The 14,452-nt window shown below is 48.0% G+C and overlaps 1 protein-coding gene across 2 annotated transcripts; it reads left to right on the forward strand.

The window, feature by feature from the left end:
• The first annotated feature begins 1,019 nt into the window (after nucleotides 1-1,019).
• RGS16 (regulator of G protein signaling 16) lies at nucleotides 1,020-7,114 on the forward strand. 2 transcript variants are annotated; one of them, XM_055234342.2, is made up of 5 exons: nucleotides 1,020-1,232; nucleotides 2,416-2,526; nucleotides 3,278-3,342; nucleotides 3,627-3,793; nucleotides 5,244-7,114. In XM_055234342.2, exons 1-5 carry the CDS (start codon nucleotides 1,189-1,191, stop codon nucleotides 5,463-5,465), a joined length of 609 nt encoding a protein of 202 aa, XP_055090317.1. In that variant the 5' UTR covers nucleotides 1,020-1,188; the 3' UTR covers nucleotides 5,466-7,114. The 2 variants fall into 2 exon arrangements, with proteins under 2 accessions (XP_055090317.1, XP_055090318.1); XM_055234343.2 differs by having other exon boundaries at nucleotides 1,028-1,232; nucleotides 3,281-3,342.
• Nucleotides 7,115-14,452: the final 7,338 nt, after the last annotated feature.

Raw genomic sequence — 14,452 nt, forward strand, 5'->3', positions numbered from 1 at the left:
GTTAACAGTCAATGTGGCCTTCCTGCAGCTGGGTCTTCAGCAGGTCACCTGGCAGGGCCATGACTTGAAACCTGAAAATCTAACTCTAGACCCTGTACTCTTAACCTCACATACAGCCTCTTAATAGCAATCCCAATGCCTTTATGGGAAGGTGAGGCGAGAGGCAGGGCATTTATTACCTTTATCTCAGAGATGGAGACAATAAGGTAGCAACTGCTTAAACCCAGGATCGTCCACAGGTATAGCCATGACCGGATACTAACCTTTGCGCGCTTGTGTGTGTGTGTGGAGGGGGGTAGGGGTGTGTGTGTGTGTGTGTGCAATGGAAAAAGAATGGTAAATTCACATTTGAATTTTGGAGCCAACACCTACTAGCTGCACGTCTTTGAGCAAATTATTTAATATGAGTCTTAGTTATGTGCCTAGCACATAGTAGGTGTTCAATAAACTACTCATCCCTATCCTACTTGTCTGTCATCTCCAACTGTGCTCTTGGGCAAGTTTATTTAGCTTTCTGATTCTCGGTTTCTTCAACTATAAAATGGAGATGATGATGATGAAGAAGAGCTTACTTAGCCCCGTGTCCATCAGGGTAGGAGCCTCGTAAAGGGTACTTATCAGTATAATCAGATGCTGTTTTGCCCAGGTTTGCACCCTGTGCGCCTGTCCTTCAGGACCCAGCAGGCTCAGACTTGCCTGCGATCAAAGCCCTGTGTGCCTCCCAGACCCACCGCCTCCGTGCAAACTCTCCCAACACGACACCGCTGCGTGAGTTTCTTGCTGTTACTAGAGGTCGGCAGGTATTTTTCCCTAGGAAACTGGGTGTGCACGTCTCATCCCCGTGCCAATTCTCTTGCCGCTTTTCCTACCACACGCGGCGTCCTACGGGCGGAGGGTGCAGCTCCGCGTGCTCCAGCTGCGGCGAAAGTTGCACCCGGCCCAGTCTGGCTGCGGGCCCCGCCTCCGCCTTCTCAGCGCCCAGCCCCGCCCTCCGATTGGTCAGCAGTGCCCAGCCCCGCCCCGCTCCTCCGAGGGGATTAAAGCAGCGGAGTCTGGGCGCTTGCAGGCTGCTAAACCCAACCCCGGTTGACTAGCACCTGCTACCGCGCATTTGCTTCCTGGAGCTCGCAGAGCCTCCTGGAGCCTGCCACCATCCTGCCCACTACGTGCTGCCCTGCGCTCGCAGCCATGTGCCGCACCCTGGCCGCCTTCCCCACCACCTGCCTGGAGAGGTAAGGGAAGCTTGTCCAACTGCTTGGGGGAAGTCCCACCAACTCATAGGAAGTGGAGCGGCAGGCCTGGGGACCTGAGTGGGCGCGGGGATGGGGCGCTAGAGGCTTGAGTAGAGAGATAGAGGCGAACTTGATGCCACGTGCTCAGATTCCAGGAGCAGGGAGAAAGCAAGGGGAAGGGAAGCAAGGGCCGGCTGCTTGCAGCCATCCCCATCCTCTGACAAACTGCAGTGGTGCTCAGGTGACCTCCTGAAGACCCGGCTCAGGAAGGCCACGTTGACATTTCCAGGCAGAACTGAGCCTGCCCATTTCTTAAGCATTTGTTTTTCATTCCTCAGACCAGAGCTAGGGGCATTGCCTCCTCTGCCCCTGGAAGACAGGGAGATTTTTTTTGTGTATGTGGGGTGTGTGGGGTTGGAGGATCCCACTGTTGAGGGTGTGTCCATATTCCAGAGAGCTACTCAACAGCTTCCAATCGTTACTGGCTGGGAAGGAAAAAGTAAAGATGAAGGCAGGAATCAGTTTCCCACACAGTTCAGAAATACTCCTGAAAAGAATGCTGAGTTCTTTTTTGAATCAACAGGCACGAAGAGAGATCAGTGTAACTTTAGGGAAAAGCCCATATATGCCGTGTGTGTATTACCCAGAAAGTGTAAGACCTACCACGGCATAGTTCAAACATTGCTTTTGTTGCTTTGGGGTTGATGATGCTGATAAGAGAAGCACAATTTGGGCCTGGAGACAGCCAAGAGTTTCCAGGAACTCTTTTTTTTTTTTTTTTTTTCTTTTTTTTTTTGAGACAGAGTCTCGCTCTGTCGCCCAGGCTGGAGTGCAGTGGCGCAATCTCGGCTCACTGCAAGCTCCGCCTCCCGGGTTCATGCCATTCTCCTGCCTCAGCCTCTCCGAGTAGCTGGGACTACAGGCGCCCGCCACCACGCCCGGCTAATTTTTTTTGTATTTTTAGTAGAGACGGGGTTTCACCGTGGTCTCGATCTCCTGACCTCGTGATCCACCCGCCTCGGCCTCCCAAAGTGCTGGGATTACTAGCGTGAGCCACCGCGCCCGGCATCCTTGAGGCTAAAGTTTGGGTGGCGCCACCCAGAGCTCTTCTGGGACCCATAAACCTCTCCACACTGGCTGAGCAAATGAGAGAATGCTTTCATGTTCCTGATTTGTTTTTCAGAGCCAAAGAGTTCAAGACACGTCTGGGGATCTTTCTTCACAAATCAGAGCTGGGCTGCGATACTGGGAGTACTGGCAAGTTTGAGTGGGGCAGTAAACACAGCAAAGAGAAGTAAGTGTTGCTGACCAGCTCAGGGCTCCGAGAAGGGAGGGAGCGGGAAGGGAGTCATGAGGAGGGAAATATAGGGAGAAGCCAGCACACGCTAGGTGGACCTTGGCAACACCTCCCTAGAGATTTTAGTGGGACTTGTTGCTGGTCTGTTATGACTACTTGGCTCATGCGTGAATGGGTAGGTGGCTCCAGGGCTCCAAGTCCATCCACAGATGAGGGCACACAGGGCATGAATGTCTAGTTACCAGACTCTCCCACCTGGGGATTCATTGCACATGCATCCAGGGCTAGGTCAGAATCCAAGACCACTTGAAGTTTTTATTAATGACTCTAGCATGCACCTTGCCTAGAAACTCTTTCATATTGGCTATCGACTGTACCAAACTCTGCAGTTATGTGTAGATGTAATCTCTATTTATGAGGCCCTTATTTCCTTGGGAAGGTGTACAAAACAAATCTTTGAGAGTCAGGGGAATTGAAATAATTTTTGGACAGAGAAGAGACAGGCTTAGAGATACTGACTGAGGACTGAAGGGTCCCTGGCTTTGATTTCTGGTTGCTGAATTGTCCTCTAGAAAACACTACTGCTTACTCTAAGTCCAACTAAGAGTTTGAGCGTCAGCTTCAACAATTACCAAGCAAGCCTTTCTGTGAATTTTACGCAATTTTCCATCAGAGTTCTGGCTAGAATTTGTACTATGCTTTGGTTTGTTGATTTTTTTTCTTACTTTTTTTTCTTTTTGTCTTTTAGTAGAAACTTCTCAGAAGATGTGCTGGGGTGGAGAGAGTCGTTCGACCTGCTGCTGAGCAGTAAAAGTGAGTAGGAGCCTTTTGTGTCTGTCTCTGGGTGGCACGTGTGTACTCATGTGCTTTGGAGCCAGCCCCGGGACTGCTGAGAGCCTGGGCAGAATAATAGTAGTAGTAGTAATAATAATGATCCCCTAGTGTGCCAGCCTCTGTTCAGCATACAAAGGCAGGTCCTTGTTCAAGAAGATTATGTTCTAAAAATAGAGCCATTAAGTGCAATTGCTTTCCTTTCTTCTTGTATTCCCTGCTGTCCCTCCGGCTGACCTGTTTCCTCCTCTTTCCTGCAACCCCAGATGGAGTGGCTGCCTTCCACGCTTTCCTGAAGACAGAGTTCAGTGAGGAGAACCTGGAGTTCTGGCTGGCCTGTGAAGAGTTCAAAAAGATCCGATCAGCTACCAAGCTGGCCTCCAGGGCACACCGGATCTTTGAGGAGTTCATTTGCAGTGAGGCCCCTAAAGAGGTTAGAGCCCCCGTATGCCCAGTGAATCCTCACGACCCTGCCTGCTCCTTCCCCTCTGCGAGTCAGGGCTAGTGGGGAGGAAGGGCTAGGTGTAGAAGTAGAAGGGCCTTACTTGGCACAGGGGTGAGTGGGCTTCTGTGACCAGAGACTAGGAAAGCCAGGCTCAGTGCCACTCCTGGGTGCTTAACCCTATGACTCACGATGGGGCAGGATGGGTTGGCAGGTTTTTCGGCTTCTGTCCATACCCACCTTTATAAACCCATCCGTTTTTAGAGGCTCAAAACACTTACCAACTGGGGAGACAAGGTCAGCACAGGGACCTTATATAACCTGGCTCAGTCCCCAGGCTGACCTGCCTGAGGCCTGCAGGTCTGTGGTCTGTGATTTTTTTGTCTACCTTTCCTCCTGGCCACTACGCGTGGCAGCTGCATTTGCTAAAGAGCACAGCGCCACCTGGTGGAGAGATAGGAGTAATGCCTTACTTTTGTACCTTATTTTTGTTTTCTGACCGCTGATTGATTCCACATAATTCTGTAAAGGTGTATTGAGCCCCAATTGTATTCAAGACACTGTTACAGTCACTGTGTATGTCACAGTGAACCAAACAAAGTCCTTTACCTGGTGAAACTTATAATTTGAGTGGGGGAAGATGCCAATAACCAACTAGACAAATATATGCCAGGTGATGAGCTATGCACTCATAAAAATACAGCAGGAAATGAGAGACAGGGAGTACCAGAGGTAGGGCCTGGGAGGAGATACGGTTTTCCATTCTATAAAGGGAAGTGAGGACATATGAACAGAGATATGAAAGAATTCAGGGAGGGAAGAATATTCCAACACAGGAAGCAGCAAATGCGATGGCCAGAGCCTTCCTGTCACAGTTGCGGATGAGCAAATAGACCTGTGTAGAGCAGGGCAAGAGCAGGAGATGAGGTCAGACATGAGGCGGATGGCCAGGTGTGGGCTCGGGGAGCCCCGTGGGCCCAGCAAGCCCTTTGGCTCTTCCTCTGAAAGACATGAGGAGACAACAGAGGTGCTACCGAACTGAGTTGGGTTTTTAAAGGCTCACTGTAGCAGCTGGGTAGAGAACAAACGGCAGGGATGGGGGGTGAGGTAGCAGAGAGACCAGGTAGGAGGCCTTGGTGCAAATCCCAGGAGAGCTGATAGTGACTTGAAGCAGGGTTGCCGTAGAAGAAAGGGTGAAAGGGGATTGCGTTTGTATACATTCCTGATAGATCCTCATGTTAATTCTGAGAGATTGGAGGACAGACACTGGATCAGATGTGGGTACAAGCCCAGAGCTGAAAAGCTAGTGATCAACTCAGGAGCCCCCACTTCCTGATGCAGCATCTGGTGCTCTTTCCAATGCCCAGCCTGCCGTTGGCCCTCCCTCAGCCATGCCCACCCTCTTCCCCAACTCACCCTGTGTGTGTCCTCCTTCCCACAGGTCAACATTGACCATGAGACCCGCGAGTTGACGAGGATGAACCTGCAGACCGCCACAGCCACATGCTTTGATGCGGCTCAGGGGAAGACACGTACCCTGATGGAGAAGGACTCCTACCCACGCTTCCTGAAGTCGCCCGCTTACCGGGACCTGGCTGCCCAAGCCTCAGCCGCCTCTGCCACTCCGTCCAGCTGCAGCCTGGCCGAGCCCTCACACACCTGAGTCTCCGCGGCAGTAAGGAAGCCAGCCGGGAAGAGAGGTGGAGTCACCCATCCCCGAGGTGGCTGTCCCTGTGTGGCAGGCAGGTTCTGCAAAGCAAGTGCAAGAGGACAAAAAAAAAAAAAAAAAAAAAAAGCGCTCCAGCAGCCTGTTTGGGAAGCAGCAGTCTCTCCTTCAGATACTGTGGGACTCATGCTGGAGAGGAGCCGCCCACTTCTAGGACCTGTGAATAAGGGCTAATGATGAGAGTTGGTGGGGCTCTCTGTGGGGGAAAAAGGTGGTACGGGGGTTAGCATGGGCTCTCGTTCTCACCGGAGAAGGAAGTGTTCTAGTGTGGTTTGGGAAACGTGGATAAAGGGAACCGTGAAAATGAGAGGAGGAAAGACATCCAGATCAGCTGTTTTGCCTGTTGCTCAGTTGATTCTGATCGCATCCTGTTTTCCTAATTCCCAGACTGTTCTGGGCATGGAAGGGACCCTAGATGTGGAGTCTTCCCCTTTGGCCCTCCTCACTGGCCTCTGGGCTAGCCCAGAGTCCCTTAGCTTGTACCTCATAACACTCCTGTGTGTCTGTCCAGCCTTGCAGTCATGTCAAGGCCAGCAAGCTGATGTGACTCTTGCCCCATGCGAGATATTTATACCTCAAACACTGGCCAAGTCAGTGGAGAGCCCTGAAAGGAGGCTCACTTGAATCCAGCTCAGTGCTCTGGGTGGCCCCCTGCAGGTGGCCCCTGACCCTGTGTTGCAGCAGGGTCCACCTGTGAGCAAGGCCCGCCCTGGGGCCTCTTCCTGGATGTGCCCTCTCTGAGTTCTATGCTGTCTCTTGGAGGCAGAGCCCAGGAGAAGAAAGTGTGGAGGCCTTGGGGAGTGGCTTTTCCAGCTCTCATGCCCCACAGTGTGGAACGAGGCAGAAAAGGATCCTAGGAAACAAATCTCTTGGCAGTCCCCGAGAGTCCTGCTGAAATCCAGCCAGTGTTTTTTGTGGTATGAGAACAGGCAAAAAGAGATGCCCGAGATAGAAGGGGAGCCTCGTGTTTCTTTCCTGTGGACATGAGATGAACCACTGGAGAGGGCAGAGGTGGCCCAGGACCATGGCGCTCTTAGAGTGCAGAAGCTAGGGGGAGAGGCTGCTTGGAAGGGCAGGACTGGGGATAATCAGAACCTGCTTGTCACCTCAGGGCATCACCAAACAAAATTTCCTGATGGGAATTCCTGCAGCAGAGCCCAGGCTGGGGAGGTGAATTACCCAGGGCAGCCCCTTTGCGGCCCAGGATAATCAACACTGTTCTCTCTGTACCATGAGCTCCTCCAGGAGATTATTTAAGTGTATTGTATCATTGGTTTTGTGTGATTGTCATAACATTGTTTTTGTTATTGTTGGTGCTGTTGTTATTTATTATTGTAATTTCAGTTTGCATCTACTGGAGAATCTCAGCAGGGGTTTCAGCCTGACTGTCTCCCTCTCTCCACCAGACTCTACCTCTGAATGTGCTGGGAACCTCTTGGAGCCTGTCAGGAACTCCTCACTGTTTAAATATTTATTTATTGTGACAAATGGAGCTGGTTTCCTAGATATGAATGATGTTTGCAATCCCCGTTTTCCTGTTTCAGCATGTTATATTCTTACAAAATAAAAGCAAAAGTCAAATATGACATCCTGTCTTCAAGTGCTGTGTGGGTCAGGGGAAAAGGGGAAGTGTTGTGGAGAGCTCTGGGGAGGAGCTGGCTTTTGGGAATTCCACAGGACAGGCGAGTAAGTTCCATGGCACAAGCAGAAGTACAGGGAGAGCTCGATGTTCACCTGGTACCTGCCATAGTCAAGAGAAGGGATAGGTTCTAACGAGGCTGCTATGATCAGTGACATTTTAAGCTCATGACAGCCACACTTGGGTTGGGCTGTTGTGTGGATTGGACTGGGCTCAGCCCACTGTCATTTCAGAGCCCATATCTTTTGCCCACCTGGCCAGGACTCAGCATGAGCCATTCCCAGTTCTGCCTATAACAGTGCAGGGGTCAGTACCCCTTGGTCAAGTAGCAAGACATCATCAGTTAGGTGGTGACTTTTGTAGGATTTTTACTTTTAAAAGTAATTTGTAATTAAATCTTTTGTAATTTATATTCAAGAAATTATTATTCTTTTTATAATTTCATAGAAGTATCTGCAATGAGGTATATGAAGCCACTCTGTACACGAGGCTGCTCCATTCCGTGGGCGGAGGGAATACGGGTTGAGCTGTGCTGGAAAGGATTTGGGGATAGGGAGACAGGCGCGGTGGCTCATGCCTGTGAGCACTGAGGGAGCGAGGCTGAGGAGGATGGATCACTTAAGCCCAGGAGCTCAAGACCAGCCTGGGCAACATGGCAAAACCCAGTTTCTACAAAAAGTCAAACATTAGCAGGGTGTGGTGGCACATGCCTGTAGTCCCAGCTACTCTGGAGACTGAGGTGGGAGGATGGCTTATGCTGGGAAGGTCGAGGCTGCCGTGAGCTGAGATCACTGTACTGCACTCCAGCCTGGGGGACACAGTGAGACCCTGGGGGTAGGTTTGCAAGGATCAAAATCTGTTCTTCCTCTGCCAATTGTCTGCTTGTTCTCCTTTTTCATCCTACTGAATCCCTCTCATTTTTTTCTGATTACCACTACTTAAAAAAATGTTTTCTTCTCTGTTGAATGATCTGTTTATACACAGATCTGGACCTTACATGGACCTTTATTTCTTCCCTATTGATAGTCTGAGTAAAGTGATCAGACTTCAGGAACATGGGGTAGAAAGCCCCATAAGCACAGATCTAAGGAGTGATTCTGTGGGTGACACCAGGGAGGATTCTGAAATTAAGGGCCTGGGAAGGAAGACGGGGACCAATACTGTGGCAGGCCCTGAGCTCCATTAGTCCTTACAACAGCTCTGTGGAGTGGGTCTGAACACTTTATCATCCAGAGAAGGAAACAAGCTCTGAGAGGGAGGGACATGCTTGGGGCAGCCAGCCAGTGAGTGGCAGAGTGGGGATCTGAACTCAGCTATGCCATGGGGGAGTCCAGTCTGTGAAAGATGGGTGGAGGAATGTGACTGATAAGGGAAGGAAGAGCGGAGGACCCAGGAAGACAGGGAGGTACTAACACTTGCCCTTTCCTACTGCTTTCCTTCCATCTTTATGCCTTTAACATGCATGTATTGTGCATCGAAATCCCTCAGACCCAAATGCGTTGGGTCCAGCTTCTCCACAGCCTCACCGAGGCTTCCTTAGAGGACTCCCTCATCCTCTCCAATCAGATACCACAATTTCCCGCTGGGTCTCCCTACCCCAGCCTCTCCCTGAGCTGGTTCATTTTCCACACTGTGCCAGTCTTCAGCTCTAAAGCACAGATCTGAGCACTTTGTGGCTATGTTAAAACCCTTCAGCAGTTCACTTTTGACTCTAAAATAAAGTCCAGCTTTAATCCTGACACACAAGGGGGTCTCTGACCTGACCCAAGTCCCTCTCCAGATGTATCTCCTGCCTGGACAGCCTTCACTCTCAGGCTTTTTCCTTCTCTCTTTTTTTTATATATTTTTTGGTGGCTACACATACTGTTCTGTCTGCTTAGAATGTCTCTTTCTTCTCTTTTTTAGAAAAAATTGGGGGTTGAGGTGTGAGGAGGAGAATGCCAACTTTCAAAATTCAGCAAAAACATCACCTCCTCAGTGAAGCCTTCCCAGATATTCCTGTACAGAGTTAATTGCTCCCAACTTGCATGATTCTAAGACACAGTGTTCTTACTTTGATTGTAGCACATATGGTATTCCTCCATAACTTCTTTCTTCATGGCTTTTGCTCTCCTATTAAACTGAGCTCTTCAAAGTCAGGGTCATATTATTCACCTTGGTGAGATGGGGCAGAACAGACTACAGCAAAGCAATTCTTTAGTTCCAGCTGTGGAGTTGGAATGTTGGGTTGGAATCCTGGCCATTCACCTTGGAAAATTGCTTTAGCCTCAGCTGTAAGACGAGGATAATAAGAGTAAGCGTCACAGGGAACACTGAATGAAATAAAAGTGTGCGGCACAGTGTTAATGCCTCACGACTATTGGCTATTATTATTATCTGATTCCCAGTACTTAGCACAGTGACTTGTATACAGTAGGCATTAGTCAAGTCAAAAAGTCTTTTGACTTCTTGAATAAAATGGCAGGATCAGAATTTGAACTCCGGATTCTAAATCTACTTTTTGTTTTAGCTGCTTCAATACCATATTTCGTCTGATGTTTACAGCATTCCAGAATTTCAGATAAAGAAATGGAAGGCTGGAGGCATTAAGTAAGCCAGGGTATTACAGGGACCATGGGATTCCTGGAAACCAGGTCAGCCAACGCTGTTTTCAAATATGTGCCCTGTGACTGTGCAAGGCTGCTTGTCTCTCACCCTCTACTGCCTCATTGTGGCCGTGCCAGGCAATGCAAGCTTTTAAAGGTTGACTTCTTCCTTTGGAATTATACATCCAATGGCTTTAATTTGTTTCACTGTAGTTTTATTTATTAATGCATTTTAATAAACGTGAAATTTTAATAGAAATGAGAATTATTAATATCGCTACTGAGACAGCACAGCAGGTATAGGAGTTAAAACGAGATTCTTTAGTTTATAGGGAGGAAATTGCCTTCAAAAATGGAAGCTGTAAGGTAGAGAGAAAAAAGGTGTCAGGGGGCCGGGCGCGGTGGCTCAGGCCTGTAATCCCAGCACTTTGGGAGGCTGAGGCAGAAAGATCACCTGAGGTCAGGAGTTCAAGACCAGACTGGCTAACATGGTGAAACCCCGTTTCTACTAAAAATACAAAAAATTAGCCGGGCTTGGTGGCGTGCACCTGTAATCCCAGCTACTCGGGAGGCTGAGGCAGGAGAATCACTCGAACCCAGGAGGCGGAGGTTGCAGTGAGCCGAGATTGCGCCATTGCACTCCAGCTTGGGCAACAAGAGCAAAACTCCAATTAAAAAGAAAAAAAAAGTGTCAGGGCCTATTGCCTTGCTGACTGCAAAGTAATTTGCTGTCATGAATCTTTCAAATTGGTCCAGTTATTCAAATTGCTTTAAGGAAGAAAAGAAAGATTTGAAATTTACATAACTGAGATGTGCTCCTAAGGGTAGGAGATATACGGTGGTTAGGTGCTGGATAATGGAGTTTGAGTCCCCATCATTTAGAAAAGATGTTTCTTGATTTACAGTGTTGGTGATTTTCAAGCTTTGATCTGTAACCTGGAGAATGATTTAATTTAATCTTTGAGAAAAGCAACAATGTGTGGATTAATCTTATATTTGTAATGGGATGACACTTAAGGGACAGTTCTGTGCTGGGGAGGAGAATTGCCTTAGCTCAGTTAATCTCACAGTTCCAAGGGGCAGCCTCACAGGCAGCGTGGTATAACCTAATCATGGAGTCAGCAGGCTTGGAAGTTAGGCAACTGAATTAAGTTCCACATCTGCTATTTATCAGCTGAGTAAACTGCAGCACATTACTCAATTTCTCAGAGCCTCACTTTTTCCTGTAAAATGTGAATAACAATAATATTGTCTTCATAGGACTTTTGTGATGACAATGAGAACATTTAGGAAAAATATTTATCATAGCACTTAAAAGTAAGTGTTCAAAAAATGGTAGCTGCTTGTATGTGGCAGGCACTGTTCTAAGTCCTTCCCATATGTTAATTTCTGTAATCCTCATGATACTCATGAGTTAGCTACTATTGTTATCATCCTCATTATATAGACACAGAAATCAAGGCCTAGAAAGTTTAAGTAAATTGCCCAAATTCAAAGAGCTAGCAAGTAACTATATCAGTTAGCCATTGCTACATAACATGAAACCATTCCAAACCATTCTCATATTACTGATGTGAGAACATCAGTGTAATCTTTCTTTCTTTCTTTTCTTTCTTTTTCTTTCTTTCTTTCTTTCTTTTTCTTTGTATCTTTTTTCTTTCTTCTTTGTTTCTTCTTTCTTTTTTCTTTTCATCTTTTTTCTTTCTTCTTTGTTTCTTCTTTCTTTCTTCTTTTTTCTTTCTTTTCTTTTCTCTCTTTCTTTCTTCTTTTTCTTTTTGAGACAGGGTCTCATTCTGTCACCCAGGCTGGAGTGCAGTGATCAATTCGACCCCATTGTCTTCTCACCAAGATCCAAGAAGGGCTTTTGGCAAGTAAAATGCAATTTATTCCTAAGCTTAGAGAAAATCTCTGCAGTCTCAGTGATCTTTCTTGTCAAAGGAAGGAAAGGTTAAGAACATTGCTTAATTCTAACATCTTGAGTGTGGGAAGGAGGGGGCCAGAGGGAAGGAGGGAGCCGGAGGGAAGGAGGGAGCCGGAGGGAAGGGGGAAGCTATCCTTACATTTCACCTTGGCCTTGGTTTCTCTCCCCAGGTTCCCAGCTTGGAATTCACATCCACTGCTGGGAGGGGTCTCTTCTGCTCTTGGTGATTCTGTCTTCAGAGTCTAGGCCTCTGAACCAGCAGCGACTGGGGTCTCTTTGTGGACAGACTGATCTCTCCTTCCGCCAGGACTGTTGTCAGACTCCACCTGTCTCTTGGGGCACCCACCTCCTTGATACTCCTGGCTCCCATGGAACAAAACAATTCTGCAGAATGCCAACAATAAGTGATGATGTTGTCCTATGACTACAGTGGAACAAGACAGAAATAAGGCCACTTCTTAATGAAGACTGAACACGAGGTGAAGAAAAGATGCCGTACCACCATAAAAGTAACCAACATCCCCTCTCCTGGGTAACATGAGCCACCTGTTTCTTGAGCAGTGACAGTGCTAGTTACACTTTGCTCCTCCTGATTCCTAGATGATCATAATGAAGGCAGCAAAGTGTTTCTGCTTCCTGACACCACCCAATTGAGAACAAACCTCTATTTCCTTAAACCCTTCCCCAAATCCCCTGACAAAAAGCTCAAACCCTAAAATGAGTATCCTGATTCCCTTTTAGAAGATATCCTGGGGCTGGGTGCAAGGGTTTACATCTATAATCTCAGTGCTTTGGGAGCACAAAGCTGGAGGATTGCTTGAAGCCAGGAGTTCAAAATCAGCCTGGGCAACACAGTGAGAACCCATCTCTACAAAAAATTTAAAAAATTAGCTGGGCATGGTGGTGCATGCCTCACAATGGGTCCTAGTTATTTGGGAGGCTGAGGCAAGAGGTTCACTTGAGCCCAGGAAGTTGAGGTTGCAATGAGCTATATGATCTATATGATTGTGCCACTGCACTCCAGCCTGGGTGGCACAGCAAGATCATGTCCTTAAAAAAAAAAAAAAAAAAAAAAAAAAAGCTGGGCGCAGTGGCTCATGCCCTTAATTCCAGCACTTTGGGAGGCTGAGGTGGGTGAATCACAAGGTCAGGAGTTCTAGACCAGCCTGGCCAACATGATGAAATCCTGTCTCTACTAAAAATACAAAAAGATTAGCTGAGTGTGGTGGCAGGCACCTGTAATCCTAGCTACTCGGGAGGCTGAGGCAGGAGAATCACTTGAACCCAGGAGGCAGCAGTTGCAGTGAGCCGAGATCACACTGCTGCACTCCAGCCCAGGTGACAGTGCAAGACTCCATCTGAAAAAAAAAAAAAAAAAAAATACTCTGCAGTTCCTGGGATGAGTCCTCCCTCGCTGTAGTTGCTAATACACTTGCCTTGGTTTCACTGCAGGTATGGTTCTGCTCACTAGACTTTAACATATGTCATTATGACCAGAAAGGTCAGCATTCTCCAGGAGTTTTTACCAAATCATCTGTTCGGGACAAACTAACATCCACTGTTACCTCTATGCTACTACCCTGCTCTAGGCCACCATTGACTGTCAGCTGAATTGTTGCAATAGTCTTCTAATGGGTTTTCCAACTTCTCCCTTTGCTTTCAATCCCCAGATTCTTCTCAGCACAGGACTGATAATGATCCTCTAAAAAAGAAGCAATGGAGATCATGTTACTCCTCTGCTCCAATACTCCAATGGCTACCATGTTGTTTAGTGTAGAAGCCAAAAGACTTACAACGGGCCCTAAGGTCACACCTGACCTGAACCTCTGCTTATCAACTCACCTCCCTCACTCTGCTCCAGCCTCACTGGCCTCCTTGCTGCTGCTTGTTCCCACCAGGCATGCTCCCGCCTCAGGACCTGTGTGCTTGCTGTTTTCTCTGTCTGCTGTGTTCTTGATGCAGACATCTGCATAGCCCGTTGCTGCATCTTCCTCAAGTCTTTGCTCATATGTCACCTTCTGAACAAGACCCTTCCCGACTACTTTGTTTAAAATCACCATCCCCATCCTGGCACTTTTAACCCTCCTTATTCTATCTTATTATTTTCTGTAGATTTGTCGCCTACAATACACTACATGATTTACTTATTTTGTTCATTATCTTGCTTCAGTAAGAATGGGGGCAGGGGCTGGGCATGGTGGGTCACACCTGTAATCCCAGAACTTTGGGAGGCCGAGGCGGGTCGATCACTTGAGGTCAGGAGTTCGAGACCAGCCTGGCCAACATGGTGAAACCCTGTTTCTACTAAAAATACAAAAATTAGCCAGGCATGGTGGCTCATGCTTGTAATTCCAGCTACTTGGGAGTCTGGGGCACGAGAATCACTTGAACCTGGGAGGTGGAGGTTGTGGTGAGCCAAGATCGCCCCACTGCACTCCAGCCTGGGTGACAGAGTAAGACTCCGTCTCAAAAAACTCACACCTATAATCCCAGCACTTTGGGAGGCTGAGGCGGGTGGATAATGAGGTCGGGAGTTCGAGACCAGCCTGATCAACATGGTGAAACCCCGTCTCTACTAAAAATACAAAAATTAGCTAGACGTGGTGGTGCGCGCCTGTCATCCCAGCTACTCAGGAGGCTGAGGCAGGAGAATCGCTTGAACCTGGAAGACAGAGGTTGCAGTGAGCCAAGATCGCCCCACTGCACTCCAGCCTGGGTGACAGAGCAAGACTCCGTCTCAAAAAAAAAAAAAAAAAGAAAAAGAAAAAAGAAAAGAATG

Source organism: Symphalangus syndactylus, chromosome 19, assembly GCF_028878055.3.
Source record: "Symphalangus syndactylus isolate Jambi chromosome 19, NHGRI_mSymSyn1-v2.1_pri, whole genome shotgun sequence".
NCBI classification, from domain to species: domain Eukaryota; kingdom Metazoa; phylum Chordata; class Mammalia; order Primates; family Hylobatidae; genus Symphalangus; species Symphalangus syndactylus.